General features: G+C 42.0%; 1 protein-coding gene across 1 annotated transcript in view; it reads right to left on the bottom strand.

Moving 5' to 3' along the window:
- Window positions 1–1,663: 1,663 nt before the first annotated feature.
- The window catches only part of LOC308094594 (adenylate cyclase 9), a 41,088-nt gene continuing 23,435 nt past the window's right edge, over window positions 1,664–19,316 (bottom strand). The window contains exons 3-10 of the mRNA XM_080441347.1: window positions 18,913–19,187; window positions 16,240–16,342; window positions 14,037–14,254; window positions 13,131–13,290; window positions 9,946–10,094; window positions 8,723–8,752; window positions 6,906–7,194; window positions 1,664–6,667 (exon numbers count right to left, since the gene is read on the bottom strand). Of these exons, the coding sequence (XP_080297473.1) occupies window positions 5,603–6,667; window positions 6,906–7,194; window positions 8,723–8,752; window positions 9,946–10,094; window positions 13,131–13,290; window positions 14,037–14,254; window positions 16,240–16,342; window positions 18,913–19,187 (2,289 nt within the window). The 3' untranslated portion in view covers window positions 1,664–5,602. The remainder of the gene's footprint in view (window positions 6,668–6,905; window positions 7,195–8,722; window positions 8,753–9,945; window positions 10,095–13,130; window positions 13,291–14,036; window positions 14,255–16,239; window positions 16,343–18,912; window positions 19,188–19,316) is intronic.

The raw sequence follows: 19,316 nt of genomic DNA, 5'->3' as shown, positions 1-19,316 counted from the left end.
TCCTTCGATACAAAAAAGTTTTTTTTTTTTCTTTTCCAGATAGACCGTGGTGGAGGGGGGAGGGGTCGCGCTATCACGCCCTACGTAGAATACCACCAGAGCCGACCACCAGGGGCACTAGTGGTCCATGGTGGGGGGGAGACTTTTTATTTTTATTTCAAAGACCCCCCAGTATTGATTACTAGGCCAGTGGTTCTCAACCTGTGGGTCGGCACCGGCAGATGACAGTGAAGTGACAATTTAAGGTCTTTTAAGATCTTAATACCTCAAAATAAGAATAAAAGAAAAGAAAAAGACCATTAATACATCAGAAGTAATCAACAAACTATAGGCTACTATAAAAAAATGGTCAAACATTGGACAAATTGTCAAATAATATAAGAAAGAGGAAAACATTGTGAAAAAGCCGATCTGCAAGCTCACAACGCCTCGCATCAAATCTGTGGAGCTGATTCAAACTAAATGTAATGCCTCAACTCCTTCATTCCAAGTGCTTATCAGGGTGGGGTTCAAATATGATTGTTTTGGGGGTCACGGCTTGAAAAGGTTGAGAACCACTGGATTAGGCCACGGCCCCCCATTTGATATGATTTCTGTCACTGGGATCCCAATCTACACTGTAATATCCTATTCATTTAACTTTGAGAGTGTAGGCCTACAAACAGACTCATATGTGGGTCCATTTGCTACAGACCCATAAAAGGGTCCATTTGGTTCCTACCTATCATTAATTTAGGTAGGAACCAAATGGATCCAAATTATTATTATTTTCAACCAAATTATTATTTTCCATTTCAAGGACCCCCAGTTTGATAAGCATTATTACAGACCCCCATTTGATGCAATTTTTATTTATTTATTTTTTAAATCTCTGGTCCCCCAATCTACACTCTAACTCTTCAGTGTTAATATTATTCTGAGGGTGTACAAATGGATCAATATGGAACTTTTTAACTTTCCATTTGCTGGGGACCACCTGGAACCCCCTCAAGGACCCCTGGGGTTCCCCGGACCCCACGTTGAGACACAGGGAGTTTAAGGAATAATGTAGTTTTGTTAAAATGAGGCCAGAGGCCTATTACTATTCACAAAAATGATTTACTACTTACTTTTAGCAGTAAGTTAATGTCTCAAACTATTGATGTTTGACACACTTTAGGAGAGGGAGAAGATGTCTATGCATATGCGCTGTTGACATTCTGCTGTGCACAATCTCTTTTTATATGTAGCCTATTTTGGTCACAAAGAGGCTCACTTTCAAATACTCCAGCCTAGTAGCGTGTGTGTGTGTGTGTGTGTGTGTGTGTGTGTGTGTGTGTGTGTGTGTGTGTGTGTGTGTGTGTGTGTGTGTGTGTGTGTGTGTGTGTGTGTGTGTGTGTGCGCGTGTGCATGTACTGGAATTTATTTCTCTAATCTGGCAGTAATACTGCAAGATTATACTGGCTCTTATTGTTCCAAGGTAATTATCCACTAATACCTTTTCGACACTGTCACAGTAGGTCAGTGATTGTTTGTAACCTTTATACAGGAGAGAATGTTTGACCAGTTTGAACAAGCAAACTGGTTAATTTAGACCAGGGATGAGTGGCTAAGTGGCTCAATAAGCCATCAATCTCATATGTTCTGCTTAATGATTATTTGAACAACAATAAAACAAGGCTAATGAAAGTCATCTCCCATTTTCACTCAAACAGACAAACAATGATAATAGATGTCTTTTTTTTTTCTTCATTGTTTTTCATGATGTCAAAATCTGGCACATGCACATGTATAAAAAGAAATCATATGTGAAATATAATACCTATGCATATGTACAAACATTGAGTGCTTTGTGCAATTGTGTACAGATTATGATCATGTGTTGATAAATGGTACATAGGTAATGTGCACAAAAACATACAAACAAAACATATCATCCGATTCATGAAATTAAAACAAATACACAAACATTTTAAATCAACCAACTCTGCCTTATTTAATACTTTGTCCCAGTGTGGTCAAAACACGAGGGTTGAATTTACTAGCAAATAGTATCGTAAAAAGATGCGTGCAATCATTTGTTATCATTTACGTCAGTGATCAGGATGTTTGAATGCAATGCGTTTTAAAGAGTGTCAATACGAAACAAAGGTTTTCTCAAAGGTGTTCTCTTAATTGGCATGTCTGATTGAAAATTTTCCATGGCAAAATTGTCTATTTGGCACACATTATTGTTCAACGATACACTTGTAGAGTGAAGGCCATTCAGTTATAATTGTTGAAACGTAGAAATCATGCAGATAAGCAAAGCATAGACCGGTAGCTTTTTGAAGAGTTATCTGGTGGAGGCATGCAAATCAAGCGTATGGTTCAACATACAAGTGCTGAGGTGAAAGTTCTAAGACCTTGAATGTAATGGTCAAACAGTCAATCAAGCTTTTTTTCCCCAATCAATTGAGGGATAAATGTTAGAAGAAACTGACACAAACAATGTGCAAAAATTATGGTTTCTGTGCCCTAACAACACTCCTTCATACACTGCTGTCGTCATTCAATAATTATCGGCTATAAAAATGTTCCTTGTGAAAATGTTCACCCTGTGATTTTCTTTCTCTTCCCAAAAAATGTAAATGATGCTGAAAGGAGATTCGATGACAATCAACCATAAATAATAATGTAAATACAGACTCAATGACCTCCCAGCTGAAGAGTTACAGCTTTGCCTCTGAGAGTGGCAGGAATATTGCTTCACTTCAAACAGTAATGTTGTATGTATGCTTTTTTTTTTTTTTTTTTAACAAGTCTTAGAACTAAAAGATCAGCTCTTATAAGAGAATACAATTTGTAAACCAAATGAAAGGACAATAGTATGGTACTCTGAGACAGAAAGTTGAATAGTAAGAAGAGAAATCACTCCACCATTCATTCACATTCAAAATCACAAACATCCCCTTATCCCATCGTATTACAGATCAGAGCCAGCATAAGTGTACTTAAATCCTTCCGTTTATTTGTCCATGTACAGATGTGTGCTATTATAGGAACAGGAACCTTCAATAGTTTTTAACCATGATTTTAGGCTTTCAGGTCTGCATCAGGCTGGAGCACAGTGGGGGCGCATGTTATCTAACAAAATAACATATTGTTAATGAGCCAGTGGCCATATTATCGATTCACTTGGGCATCACATGATCTTTTCTGTCACTGTTTTTGAATATTAATTGCTATTCTCCAATGTTATACTGTGTTTTTTCTTTCTCTGCCTCAATAAGTATTTTTTACTTATTAATCTGCAAGGCAAATAATTGGGATCAGCTCCCATCCTTGTAGACCATTGAAGACTCAATGATAGAAGATCATGTGAAGTAAAGCCAAACTGATCAAATACTGAACAGTTTTATACCTTTATTTATCCAGGGAATGTTGGCTGAAAATGCATCCTCATTGTTTCAGTAAGGCCCTGCTTTATCCAGGACATAAATACCTACATGCAGTCTAACTTCTGTCAAACATGTACACAAACACCCAACCACACGCACGCACGCACAAGAACACATGCCTTCAGTAGAAACGGGAGAGTACACACACACACACACACACACACACACACACACACACACACACACACACACACACACACACACACACACACACACACACACACACACACACACACACACACACACACACACACACACACACACAAACGCCCAAAGTAGAAATGGGAGGGTAGTGAATCCCAACATGTTGTTTCACAATAGAAGACAAATCCAGAGTAATCAGCAGAGAGGAAACATTTGGAGGTGCAAGTTCTTTCATGGGCACACCGCTATTCCCAGCCAAGGAGTTGATGAGAAATAGAAAACTGCAAAGAGCGAAGGAAAAAAACTAGATGGATTTTGTCAAAATAGTCACAGCAAGAACTGCACAAGGCGCATCATTCCCTCAAACATACAATCATAATCCATCATCATGACGCAAGTGTGATAAAAAAAAAACACATATTGAAAGAAAAACACGTTAAAAAATACAGTTTGTCATAATTTGAGGCACTAGAAAAGAATCAGCTGAAAAATATAGATTGCATTGCACCTATAGATCACTCAATTAAAGTGGCACAATTTAAGTAAATTGATACAGTAGAGGCCCTCTCAATGCAGAGGCTATGGTTGGATAAAAAGTCAAAATTCCAACCCTTTGACTAGTATATGACAAAAGCTAAAGGCAGACAATGATCAAATACTGATTGAATCTCGAGATGGTCAGAGCAACCTTTGTCACTGACAACGTAATTGGATGGAACTTCAGAATGTTGACTAGTCTCAGGTTTTGCACACAGTAAAATAGATACCAACAAATGTCATGGTCGCCATCTAATCTGTGCTTTGACAATTTAACCAACATCAACATGGACCACTGTGTTATCTCTAAGTCTGTGATCATTACTACCTAATGATTGTCACTCACAGTTCCATTTAAGTATCTTTAAAGTGTCTTCCTGCTTTTCTGATAACCAAATGATCTCATTTGTTTAAAATCACATTTCCTTCCTAATATATTCCCTTACTATTCTGTCCTTTAAATTGATTTTTAAAAAGCTATCTAATGACTACTAATACAAGTGGTCGAGGAAACATTGTTTGTGCTTACTTGTAAATTTAGCTAATACGCAAACTAAATTCTATGCGGCCCTATTTAATATGTCCCTTTATTCTGAGACTGGCACAAATGAATACTGTATCAAGCCCTTGTGTCAAAGCAGAATACACAAATTAATACTGCTTGTAGTCAGTCCCTCATTCTACTCTTAGTTCCCTGTTCTACCCATTACGCTCCACTGGCACTTAGAAATTCTGTTTTTCCTCTGAACTCAGGTAAAGATTTTTGATCAAGTTACAAAATATATATATGGCACAACAATAACAATTTAACAAATAATTGCATTGAAAAAAGCAGGGAGTAAGGAACTACACATTGACCATATTCACACGATGGCCCAATTTTTCTCTTAAGTCATATTCAGAGTGGGGTATTCGCCTAGGAAATCCCATCCTGTCGGGGTAGGGATTTCCTGACGTCCCTGACTATGATGTAAAAACAAAATGACCGCCATATGAATATGGTCAGTGTTCCGCAGTCTAGGTGTTGTTGGTGGTGGGGTGTTCAAAACGTTCTGTTTTGTTTTGTTCAATAGACATATTTGTTCATTCATTGTTCTAGTCCTGAAGGCACTTAATGACAAAAACATATAAGAAAAAATATATATCAACAACAAATCTCTTCCTTCCTATCCCCTTTGGCCATTTCTCATCTTTGTTTCGCTGTGCTCAACACAGGTCCAACCCACCCCAATGTCCAAGCCACATTCTAATGACAAAACCAAAAAAAAACTTTATAGCCCTCAAAGTTATGGCCGCTAATAGTCATGGCTTGTGTCCATTAAGAGGGACCTACACCCACTTCCATTCCTACAGCTTCTGGAAAAAAGGAGCAGCCTCCTCACTCACACTATATAAGAAGGGATATCTCACCCACATACACGACTAGACAGACAGTCCTGGTGAGACGTGCATTGAGAGACAGCGGTGAGGAGCAGCAGGGGGGGGGTGACCCGGAGGATGAATCAGAGGCGTGAGTAGAACTCTCCATTGAGCTTCGAAAGCTCATCGACCTCATTATCATCTTCCTCGAACTCTTCCTCCTGATGTGCGAGAGGTGCGGGCTGCACCGGGGAGGGCACCTGCCTGGCAGTGGGCTCACGGAGTAGTTCTGGGGGGGCAGGGGAGTGGCCAGGGCGGTGCCAAGCGTCCCTATATCCCTCCTCCTTCTCCGCTGTGTGCTCAGCTGGGTCGTGCTCCGGTTGCGCTCCTGAAAGTCCTCCAGCACTGCTTTGGGGTAGAGGTACGTATGTGGAGGGAGAGGAGGTGGACGATGAAGGAGCGGGATGTGAGGAGGAGGGAATATTAGCCGTCGCCTCTGCGGCCGATTCTGAAGTCTTATTGGCTGGTACTGCCACGGGGGGTGAGGTTCCGACACCGCTGCCCTCCAACAGCTGGTCTTGGTTCCCCGATAAGCTTTCCCCACAATTAGGGTACAGGAAGGTCCTCATTTGCCCTTTTCCCTTCACATTTACGGTACCTCTGTAGTCAAATTCTAAGCCCATGGCACTGAGTGCGACGTGGCTCCCCTCACTCACCTGCACCCTACACTCTACGCCAGTGGAGTCCATCCGGCTGGCGATGTTGACCGTGTCTCCCCAGATGTCGTAGAGCAGCTTGGTGGTGCCGATCACCCCGGCGGTCAGCGGCCCGTGGTTGAATCCGATGCGCAGCTTGAAACCGAAGCCCAGCATGTTCTTGTTGAAGTCGTCCAGGACGCCCATCATCTCCAGGGCAAAGTTGAACAGTGCCATCAGGTGTTCGTGAGGATCGTGGTCATCGCAATTGGCCAGCTGCTGAATATTCAGTCCCGACGCCGCCATGTAAGTGGCACCGATGGTCTTGATCTTCTCCACACCGGTAAACTCTGGTTTGCGTAGTAGCTCGTCGAAGTCACCGATCAGCTCGTTGAGGACGCGGTAGCACTCTTTACCACCCTCGTAGCTCTCTTCATAGAACTCACTGAAGTTAACGATGCTGGCGAAGATTACACCCACATTGTCATGGTCCTTGGAGTAGCTTTGGGTCAACTGAGAAAACATTAAGACATAGGTGATTGATTGTATAACTAAGGAGTTAAAGTTAAACATATTTATATGCTAAATAGCTAATAGGCTATCGATCCATCTACGCTTTTTCTAGCCCCTTAATAAAACTAAAACCTAGCATGCTAAATCCTCAAAAACTAAAACAATGTGTGCATGTGAATAATTTGTATTATCATAACCCTTGTGAGATTAAGCTGCTTATGTGGGGTCAAAATAAAACCTTGAGTTGCTCAGCGACGTGGATGGGGATAATGTTGCCCAGCAACCATTCGGCCTGGTCTCGCATGGTCTGGATCTTGTAGCGGTGCTTGTCAGCCTCCACGTTTCCATGGTAATGGAGGCGGTAGCTGACCTCGAACTCGCGGTTGAGGAACCAGACCAAGAGGAGGAGCAGGAAGAAGGCCAGGATGGCCTCCGGGACCAAGAGGTCAAGAGGTCGCGGCAGAGGATCGTGGCTGGGTTCTGGAGTGGTCAATGCTGAACCATCAGCCAGGGCAGTGAGGTTAGCTCTGAGGACATAAAAAAACAAAAAAAAGTTTCAAAGTGACACTTTTAGTACATTTTGTAAACAACCCGGTTCTGAATTATTATTTTTTGTTTTATAAAAAATTCAAGTTCCTGCTTGTTTTTCCTTAGAATTAGGAATAAGATCCGAATTGGATCCGCGGATCAAGATATTCAAAGAGTAAAATCAACAGGAAGTTGACAATTTTATATAAAAAAAATTATAACCAGGTTTCGATGTTGTAAATTGTCAGAATCCACTTTGCATTTGTTTAAGTGCTAAAAAAGTGACTTTGACACCTATTTCTCCTTCCAATGTAAGTAAATGGGGAGCCTATTTTTAATTATTCATTTATAATCAATGGAGCAGCGATTGAAGATATCTCACCAATGTTTGGAGTTACATCATTGCAAGATAACTACACAATCCAAACCTCTACCAAAGTGTCATTGCTTTAAGTGGTTAAAGGTGCAGTACGTTTTTTATTTATTTATAAGAGTTTGTATAAGAGTTAAATAACTCTACATTCCGACACTCTACATAGAGTAGTTGTTCAGTAGCAAGGTTCTAACTGTTTCTCTGGCTATTTAGTAAACAGAAAATACATGTTCAGGTCAGGATACCAATTTAATCCAATTAGGAGAGAGAACTCATACACGATAGGATAAACCAGTTAAATTGGAAGTGAATAAACGAAAACATTTGCAGACAAAATTGGAACTGCAACACAGTAAAGTTGAAGGTGATAAATGATAAATAAATATAAATGCACCATTTACCATTATACCATTTATGCCAAATTATAACACACGCAGAGGTCAATTTGAAAAAGAAAAAAATTATAAATTGTTTAAAAAAAACTGGCATAGCAGTCCGGACACCTAGGCTCAAAAGTAGCCTGACAGCATGTTCCGGGTTCGAGTCCCGGCCTTTGCTGCATGTCACTCCCCATCTATCTCCCCATTTCCTGTCAACCTACTATCCTATCAATAAAGGCATAAAAAAGGCCAAAAATACATTAAAATAAATATCAAGCATATCAGACAGTCCATGTCCATGCCATGTATTTAACTCAGTTTGACCAGAAGCAGGGATAAAACATATCCCAACTGCCGATAAAAATGAATCACCAGAGGGGGAATATCAAAAGCAGAGGCATGGATTTACCGTCATCCCCCCAGCAATTTGAAATCTTCAGAAAGGGATGAGGGCTAAAATGTCAAGAAAGAATGCATTTGCCAATCTCTCTGCATCAGCAGTGTAGCAGGGTAACGTGTGGCTCTAATAGAAATAAAAAAAGGCTAGTCTTGGTAGCGGGCTGTGAGTCATTTCCATCGCTGGTGACATTTAGCAGCCATTACTGCTGGAACATTCTCAGAGTGAGAGAAAAAAGAAAACGTACCAAAGAGAAAGCATGAGTGAAAGAGAAAGCGAGAGAGCAAGAGAGATGATTATAGAAAACCCTCAACCCCTATTGACCCCTCAAATGTCACTCGTCTATCAAACTTCTCCATTTCCACAGAAACACTCACCCAATCGCTGGTGAGCTGTCATTACCGGAGCTGAAAGAGATGAGAGTGGTGTGAGTGTGTGAGGTAGCAGACAGACCTGGTTATACAAGCACATATATACCCACACACAAAGACACAAAAGGACCCCCCCCCCCCCCCACAAGACTGCAAATGTATAGAGCTCAAATGCATTAACCACATGAACACAAATAGGATCCCTATTCTGGAGGCGAACATTTGGTGAAAACAGCAGATCTACAAGCTCTGTGAGCTTCTAGGCAGGCTATATTCGGTGAAGAGTATGGTGTAGTAGGGTGAAATATTAGTGGATCTAGTTGCGAACGCAGCGGAAGGAGGCGCGCCGAAGGCGCGCCTCCGCGCGCCTCCGCGCAAGTGGAGCTTACTATGAAACCGTGCTTGGCTTGTGTGTGTGTCTGCGTGTCTGTGTGTCTGTGTGCACTGCCTATGTGCAGCTGTGTGCAGCCAAGTAAATGTCCAATATAGACGTACCATACATCAAATGAAAGGTCTTTGAAAACTGAACACACCTGTCAAGGTTGCGTTTAAGCCCGCCCCTTCCCCCGGAAGCCACGCCCCAGAGAAGGCTCCTAAAAACTCCCCATTGAAACCCCATGTTAAATGAAAAGTGCCCGAATCGCTCAGAAACTTTTTCTACCCCCCCGAAAGTCGGGGTCTACGAACAAATACTTCGGCCTCGGATTTTGGCTCCGCCCCCCGGAAGTGGGTGAAACAGGCACTTCAAACACTTTGTTGAATTGTTCAAAAACATTCAAAAACAATTTGGGTGAATTTTAATTTTTCTAAGATGCTCCTTTTAACGCAGAATTTTTTGGTATTTTTTTTTTTTTAAACGCCTTAGTTTTCGAGCTGCGTTCGCTTACCGCGTTCGCGCGTCTTACTTGTATAGAGCCCCGGGGATCACCAGTCCACAACGTATTTAGGGTTTAAGTGATTAAAAAGTCCTTGAGTGTTTGAAATGCATACCTGTGTGTGTGTGTGTGTGTGTGTGTGTGTGTGTGTGTGTGTGTGTGTGTGTGTGTGTGTGTGTGTGTGTGTGTGTGTGCGTGCGTGTGTGTGTGTGTCTGTGTGCGTATGCGTCTGTGTCTGTGTCTGTGTCTGTGTGTGTGTGTGTGTGTGTGTGTGTGTGTGTGTGTGTGTGTGTGTGTGTGTGTGTGTGTGTGTGTGTGTGTTGTAGATTGGTGTAGAATGGTGTAGTTTCAGACCTGTTCCTGTGGAGGGGGCAGTAGAGCAGCAATAGCAGGATGGCACCTGTAGCAGTGGCGAGGACAGAGCGCATCCAGAAACTCAGCTGACAAAAGTTACAAAAATGGACGATTGCCAGGATGGTGGCACAGCACAGAAACATGGTCACCTGAAAAAATAAGTACAATATTATTATGTATGCTTTTTTTTTAATTCTTTATAATTTTCTTTTGCTTGCCCAAATAAAGTGTTGATCATAAAAAAGAAAGAAAAAAGATGTACTGAGCAAGAAAGGACACCACAACTACTACTATTAAACTGAGCACACCAAAGTTAGCCCCTAATATGTTTTTCATAAAGGCCATAAGAGAGGTTTCAGTCCGAAGTTCCCAAACCTTTCCGCTCGAGACTCAACAGAGAAATGTGGGGTCCTCCTAGGCACTAAACGTATAAAAAGTATGCATTAAGTACCACTTAATGCCTATTTAAAAAATCTACAAGCTCACAAAGCGTTGCAACACATATGAGCTTATAGGTATGCTACTTTCACTATTAAAATAAAAGTATAGTATAATAAAAGTAGTTATGAAAAAAACATTTTATATATTGTATATATTTTTGAAAAATCAAATTTATTTCTTAGTTTTTTTGTTGTTGCAGAGGTTAAAATACTGTACATTTAAAATGGTCCAAGACCCAAAATGGGTAAGGACCCCTGTTTGGGAAACACTGGTTTAGTGCAACACTGGTGTAGGTCCCCAGGATTACAGTAAACAATAAGAGCAGGCCCTTTTCCATTGCAAGGTACCATCTTAACTCACCCTCTAGCTTAACTCTACCCTCCTTTAAATTTAAATGAATCTAGAATCTGGGATTATATAGTAAGACTGTGTCTGATTCCCTGGTATTGGCAGGAAGCCAGTCACAAGTGGTTGGAACAGGAGGTTTATTTGCTGATTACATTTTAATTTGAATAATGGCATGGGATCCCACATCCTGTGAGCAGGCAATTATTCTTTTTCAACATACAATTATGGGGAGTGAGTTAAGTCTGATGTATTGTGTGGTATGGCATGGCCAATTCATGGTTGTTACTATGTTATTATTATTATTAAAAAAGGCTTTGTAATTAATTAGGTACTGACTGTTACTAGCAGCCAATGAAGATGGGAGATGGGTATTCCACCTGCTGATTCTTTTTCATAAACCTTTTTCCATGGTCTGGGGAGGGTGTAGACAACCACATGTCTCCTCCGATACAGCAGCCGCTTCTTTTCACCTGACAGTGCGGCGTTTCACTCGGAGGAAGTAACGTGTGCGGAGGAACACACACTATCTTTCCCTGTTCTGCTCTCTGCTGACCAACCCGTAGGAGTCACTAGTGCATTGACAGAGATCACTCTACCCTGCCAGCTTCCCACCATGTGAAACATGGCCAGTTGTGTGTTCATTGGGAAAACCCAGCCACGCCGGGGGTACCTTGGAGGATTTCATCCCGTCTCCATGGTGTTGGCCGGGCAAACCTTACCCCTGCCCACCCTGACGCCCCACCTACTGTAATTTGTAAGTAAGTGAATATTATATTTCTAGAGTAGGGAACTGTAACTGCAGAATGCTAATAATGTCTTGATTAATAAATAAATGAATACATAAATGAAAAAATACATAAATAGACCTCCTCTAAATCAGAAAATTCCTCATTTGGAAACTATTTCTGATTTGTGATAAACTGTGGGTTCAATCAGGCATGGCAACTTCTGGTTATAGAAATCTCCTTTATTTGCAATGCTACACAATTGCCTCTCCTCTCCAAGCAACTCAACTCCTGATGTATGCAGAGGAGGGGAGGAGGGGTTCCTCTGCCACTACTCACGTTGTTTGTTTCCCCAAAATTAACACACATAAAGTAAATAGCTAAATGAACGTTAACTAAATACATTACACACGGTCAGATAACACTCAAATGCCCACAACGCATTCCCCACGGCAAATAATATCACGACAATAGAACAAGGACAGGGACAGGGACAGTATCGCCCAAAAGCATGCTGGGAAGTCTCTCCTCAGCCAACTAACAGCCACAGTATGCTGTTGTGGGTCTTCAAAAACCATACGGATTCACATCCAATTATTTTGGTGTTCTCATGGGAGAAAATACATCAAACGTGCACGTTTGAGTTGTGGGCCCTTTCAAAGATGAAAACGATCACATTGATAGAAAAACTGCTCTCACCTTCGCTATTCTACGTGCACCCCCCCCCTCTCTCTCTGTTATGGGACCATAGCTTTGATCTGGAAGCCCTTACGGAATGAAGAGAGAGAGGAGAATAGAGAGAGAAGGAGAAGAAGAGGGGTGAAAGAATAGATAACACCACACATCTTGCAAGGAGCCATAAGCCAGAGGCTGGAAGGGAATAATCAAACTTAGCACATAAAGTGAAATATAACCTTGGCTCAGCATGAATAAATCACGGCACGCAAAGGCTGCTCTCAATCTTTTCAAGTACAGGATTTAGAGAGAGGAAAACTTTTTTGGAGCCAAGATCCATAGGTGAAGCTCCATTGTTGTTTTTCTGCTCCAGTTCCTATCACTGCTAATGCTACGTAATGTAAGTCTGCTGCTCTCAAAGGATCACTAGTTTCAGATGTCCATGAGCCCAGAGTTCATCCCACCATGTGTCTCTCTGCTGCCTGTGGTTTGTGGATACCAGGCTAGACCCTCAAAGCATGACAGCAATATTGCCATCATAGTAGTGGCAGCGCAGCAGCAGTGATATAGTCATGGTACAAGAAGCAGAGGTGTGGACTTGAGACTTGGACTTGAGACTCGACTTGGACTTGAGTCACAAATTTGATGAATTTAGACTCGCTTGATCAAATCAAAAAGTGTCACACAAAACTGAAATTTGTGAAATGTTCACCCATAATGACATGCCCAAAATAGGAACACCAGGGTGAAAGTGGTTAATTAGGCATATTGCCCTACCAGACCTGCTGCCTGCTTATTCTTTCTGTTGTTGCTTCATTTATGATCAACAACCAGGAAACCATTCTGAGAAGTTTGTGTGAGTTTATGGCAACCCTCCTCTATTGACCATCCAGCCTTCTTTTAACTCCACCACGCACCCACCCACCCACGCACGCACGCACGCACGCACGCACACACGCACGCACGCACGCACGCACACACACACAGCCCTTTTACCTGGAGGGGCAGGTGGAGGCCGCAGGTAAAGTGGGAGAACACAGAGACAGCAGGGAGGGAAACCAGCACGGCCCCGATCACATGACGAGGGATCCAACCAGAGACCACCCTGAGCAGCGAATCGGTGCAGCTCATCACCTCATCCAGATAGAACACCATACTGTAAGAGAGGAGAGGAGAGGAGAGGAGAGGAGAGGAGAGGAGAGGAGAGGAGAGGAGAGGAGAGGAGAGGAGAGGAGAGGAGAGGAGAGGAGAGGAGAGGAGAGTCAACCCTTGCCTTGCAGAAGAAAGGTTTTCAGCAGCTAAAACATGGATTAACTCAAACCTGTCCTGGACCATTAAGCTCAGGCATTGAACTTTCTGCCCCACTCTTAACCCATTAAGACCTGAGGCCGATTATACAAATGCCCCCTAAATCAGTAGTTCTCACACTTTCAAGATTATTCAAAAATGTAGTGCAAGCTCGCAGCGAGGCACTAAGTGACGCGCTGCAAGCTTGTATATCTGCTATTTTTTAATAGCCAACGCAAAAATCTAAACACAGATGCTTTCCCATTTTTAATGGGTAAACATACAGGACCAAGAAAGCAGCTGCAGGTCCCCCTGACTCTCCACAATCAAGATGCATTGCCCTGACATATATATAGAATTCACATACATATGCTCTATTACTATCTCTCTCAACCACAGACACATGCAATGTGAAATAACTTCATACACAGTCAAATCCACGGTAAAAAAAAAAAAAAAGTAGGTCCATTTGGTTACATTTGTGCACTCTCAAAGTTAAATTAACACTGAGTTATAGTTTCTTTACTGTATCATTCCCTTACACCTGACCCAACCAGATGAAGCAGCATCCATGTGCTTATGCTTGGGTGGGTTCTGTGCGTTAAGTCTCCTCACCGTATGGACAGCACTAGAGAGGCCAGTTCCAGCAGGCCAGCCAGGGGGGCCAGAGCCAGGGCGGTAGGGGCCGGGGGTCCCGTGGTGGCTGGGCTGACCAGGGCAGGCAGGAAGCAGGCCAGGGTTAGCGCCAAGAAGACGAAAGAGCTGAGAAGAACGTCCAGGAAGGAGCTGAAGGTGGTGCTGGCAAACGTCTGCAGTGGCACCTGCCTCGTCACCTAGGCAAAAAGATGATGAAAGTCATGATGTGTTACATCCATTATGATTTAGTAGTCTATATGGTAGCTCCTTTGTCTGTTAGAACAGTGGTTCTCAAACATAGGACCCCCAAAATGATATGTAATTGGCTGTGGACCCTCCCATCTCAAATATATTTTGTGCCGGAAAAAAAAAAAAAAAGAAGATCTACAAGCTCATAGCGTGGCACTCGGTGTCGCGCTATGAGCTTGTATATTCTGCTATTCCCGGACCCCACTTTGAGAACCAATGTGTTAGAACTGCAATTCCTAGTATTCAGTTTGAATAAAAATCAGTACTGGTTTTACTCATTAAAATAATTCCAGATTGCAGGTTTAACATACTGTATGTCTTCATGCCTATAGAGAAAAATGGTCTGAGCATCGCTTACAGGAGTACAGACGAATTAACACACAAACAATCACCATCTTTTTTGGTAATCATTACATGTAAGAAGAGAAAGAAAACAGAAAAAGAGAAGGAATGATAACACAAGAAGAAGAAAAAATAAAAGAATGATATGGACGAAAAACTGAAAAAAGAGGAGGAGGCAGAAGGGGGTGGGAGAGAGGGCAGGGGGGTCCTATCAGTATATACAATGACAGAGTATGCTTCCTGTGTGGTATTGTGAGCTCAAACGAGTGCAAAAAATATAGGGACGATTTCTGTGGGGGAAATCATTGAAAATATAGAATTTTTTTTTTTGGTTCTATGATGAAATGAGTTTATACCCTATACCCTAGGTGGGGTTGGCAAAAAGGCCTTTCTGTGTGGAGTTTGCATGTTCTCCCCGTGTGTGTCCCCTAGGGTAGGTACCCTCACAAAAAACGTGAAGTAATCCTGGTCTCTATACTGCCTCCCCCTGGTCAGCCGGGGCGCCTGATGGAGGGGAAAGGAACTGGTTGGAATAATGTGTTCCTTCCACGCGCTACATCCTACCGGGGAAACTCCCCCCCTGTCAGGTGATAAGAAGTGGCTTGCTAGCTCCTCATTCATTGAAGGAGGCATGAGCATAGTTCTGGGCTCTCCCTAGGCTAGCAGAGGGAGAGTAGCGCCCAGGATTACATAGGCAATTGGCACTGGGTAAAACAATGGGTTACAAAATCGTGGGATAAAAATTTAGAAGAAAAAAAAAGAGTATGTTTAGGGATAAGGTGAAGATTATGTTTTTTAAATGAAACTGTTTGAATGTGAGAGAAAGATTTACCCATGTAATGACACTATTATAACAGCAGGGGGCAGTAACATAGTAAGTTCAATGCAGACCAAATAAAACTGGCTTACCAATGCCTGTGTGTGTTAGTGTGTTATGTGTACACAGATATGAATGTGTATTGCATATGTGTGCACACATTCTTTTCTACACACTCACACACAAACCACTAGCACTAACCAATATGCTTCAATTAATGAGGGGAAATCCCCCTATCATCCACTAAATGTGTCCATTACCATCCTCTGTCATAGGGATTCTCCACATAAAAGATTTGTGCGTGCGTGCAGGGGTAGAAAGTTACAAAGTACATTTATCAAGTACTTTACAATTTTGAGGAACTTTTATTTTACTAATAATGAGTACTGTAAGTATATTTTCATGCCAATACATTTGTACTTTTACTCATATAAAATTTGGAATGTCCTAAAACCTTTTTAAGGCCTTTTCGTGTTTAATTGTCAGCAATATCCTTTTAAACCCTGTTTTTAACCTTCTATGATTGATTAGGCTATATGTTTTCACTGTAGCACTCTGAGATTCCCTGTGAATAAAAAGTGCAATACAAATAAAATGCATTATTATTTATTATTATTATTATATAGGCCTTTTACTTGTAACAGAGTATATCTACAATGTGGTATTGCAACTTGTATTACTTTTACGACACTGTTTATGTGTGTGGGTAGTACATATCTGCATGCATGCATGCACATGGTTGTGTGTGTGCATGTGCACGTGTGTGTACCGTACCTCCTCCTGGTAGCTGGTGCGGTACTCAGTCTCCAGGGGCCTCTCTAGGAAGTTGAGGCTGATCTTATTGATGGGAGGCTTGAAGAAGTAGTCTTTCATCAGGCTAGGAATCAAAGGCACAAATAGGATCATATGTAGCTGTGTTACCAAACACAAGGCTGAGACCTGTTTCTATGGGTCACGAGTAAATATCACAAAAATAAGTAAAAGAAAAAGGAAAAAAAGGCAAACAATTTTCTGGGGAGAAAAAATAGCTAATTTTAGTAAATCTAAAAGATGGCAATGCTTCGTATTGCGAACCGCTGTCAGCTATGTCAGCTATTTTCACTGTCTTTTAAAAGGGGCCTGAGGGTGCAGTCACACCAAATCTTTCTATGCGGCGGCTTCTGCCAATGTTTTTCAATGGGAACGGAGTGGTTTGTTGCCATTCACAGATTTCTGCAAAAAATGCTCCATTCCCATTGAAAAGCATTGGCAGAATCCGCCCGAATTGGCAGAATCAAAGTTTGGTGTGACTGCACTGAAGTGGTTCATTCATAATGTATTATTGTAAGTTTGGGTCCTGGGAAGACACCAAGTACAGTATGTATGTATTTGGCAAGGGAAACCCTGACATACAGACTTGGTGTACAAAGTATTGATGTTTTTAATGGATGTTGCAAGTAGCCTTTTGCAAAATACAAGTGTCACCTATGTCAATGCTTGAAACTAATCCTTTATCCATTCATTCTACATCCCTACCTCTTGACAGAAGTGAAATTGAAAGGGGGACACACCAAATTATTATTTTATTTTATTTTTTGTTAATTGACATTACTGATATAAATCGCTTGTGTATGCTGGAACACCACAATCCTGAACATATTTCTAGCAAATACGTGCAAGTGTGCAAACAATCTTTCATGTCCTCCCATCCTGGCAGACATCTCCAGCCAACTGCCTATCTCCTGCACTGACCTTCACCTGTTTTGGATACGCCATCGGTATCCAAAATGTTCACGCCCCCCACAACAGTTATGCAGGTGGCGATAGTCCCTCCGCCCGCTCCCCCTCCCTTTCCACTGCTGTTCTCTCAATGGCCATTTCATTCCATTTGTTAAGCCTGATTTATACGACATTGTACGGTATTGCCGTGCGGCTAAAATAGCCGATCTACAAGCTCACAACATGTGTATGCGACATGTTGTGAGCTTGTAGATCGTGACACTGACACCGGTGTGTCTGACACAGATGGCCATGTCTGACACTTTAGCCCCCAAAAATGTATCTAGAAAACTACTGGCTGGATTTCCATGGAATGATGTCCACTTTCATTCTCCCCGAAGGATGAACAACGCTACTGATTTTGGTGACCCGATGGTCTTTACTCTAGAAGGGGACATGATAAGCAGAGTGCATAACTTCCAAACAGATGTGCGTAACAACACAAAGCGCTGTGGAAATGTTTGTCATGGGACAAGGAAGAACTGATACATTCTTTTCATACTGACTGACTGGCAGTCGGCCTTCCAGGAACACACGGACACTTTTATTCCCCAAAGTTTTAACAAATGTTTCCAATGAGGGCCAGGTGGGGTGTTATCGGACTTGGCTCAGAGCCGCCATCTTGCTAGGCTGAACACCCAGGCCATGCCCATTTCTGGTTTTACGAATGATAATTATACCAGTCTACATGTTTTACATATAGTAAATTAATAAGTATAATACTATATTTAAATCTTAGTTTTTTATTGTTATTATGAAATCTTTTTCCCAGCGGACCAACTATAGACCGATAGGTCTCAGTAAGAAAATAGAAAAAACACAGAGAGTGGGCCATCGAGGGTGAATAAAGTATTGCTCTCATGCATAAATGAGAAGAAGTTTAACAACACACGACCAAGTAATAGTCTATAAAGCATGTCAGTGTCAGGATATTATATAAGCCTTTTCTACTGAACAATTGCTAACCTGGCAAACAAAACAAAACAAAAATTAAGATGCTGGATTGCAGGACACACTGGAATGCCGCTATCCGATAGATTATGGATCATAGCTTTATATTGATCACTGAGGGGAAATGCATGCGTCTAGATGGCTATGAAATCTCATTTACATTACCTTACGTAACTAATTTATTATCAGCTTGCGTGTAAATAAGAAATGTGTGTACTGCTCACATAAACAGATAAAAAAAACATGTCTATTTCAATTTCCTAACAATATAACAGTGTTTGGTTTGGTTTGGTTTTTCTTTTCTTTGGTTTTAATACAATGCAAGTTGTAGACATAAAGGAAAGCCATTGAACTTGTTCAGAATTCTCCAGAGGATTAACTGCCGAAGAATATGTGGTCATGTTCACTATAAACACAACATAATACATTATAGCCTACACACACACACGCTTCTGCTGTGATGGCATGGCAAATACAGGAGCCTGTTCCTCTACTTTTCCTTTCTGGTGTCTATAACATTTTCTGTTGACACATGCACAGTATTGAAACAATAGCGGACAATGATCAGTTATGTAAATAATGCCGGTATGTCAATGTGAATTGGCACACGGAAAGAATAGCTGGGTTCATCGTAGGCCGTCAAAACAGCCACCTAGTCATCAATCAATCAGTATAACAGACAGGCCGTGATGTCATTTCCTAACAGCAATAACAGCATTTTGATAAACGTCACCTCACCTGTCTTCCTTGATAACGTCCACAAAATGGGCGTCGCTCTTCTCTCGGAAGTCTTTGGCACGCAGCGGGATGAGGGCAGAGTGATCCATGCCAGAGCCTGTGGCCCCCGTGGCCCCTGCCATGCCCAGGCTGATGCCCGTCCCGGTGCCCGTGCTGGTCTTCTTCTCTTTGTCCTGGAGCATGTCACACAGGGAGCTCTGGCTGGCACGCACAGGGTCCTCCAGTGGGGGACTGAGCAGACCATTGAGTGCCCTGGGGCTGTGGCCTGGAACAAACTAGAGAGCGAGGAGGAGGAGGAGGAGGAGGAGGAGGAGGAGGAGAAGGAGAAGAAGAAGAAGGAGAAGGAGAAGAAGAAGAAGAAGAAGAAGGGTGAAAAAACAAAGAAGAGGACAAAAAGGAGAAGA

Source organism: Gymnoscopelus braueri (genome assembly GCF_963280865.1).
Source record: "Gymnoscopelus braueri genome assembly, chromosome: 2".
NCBI classification, from domain to species: domain Eukaryota; kingdom Metazoa; phylum Chordata; class Actinopteri; order Myctophiformes; family Myctophidae; genus Gymnoscopelus; species Gymnoscopelus braueri.
This window is presented reverse-complemented; position numbering and strand designations above follow the sequence as displayed.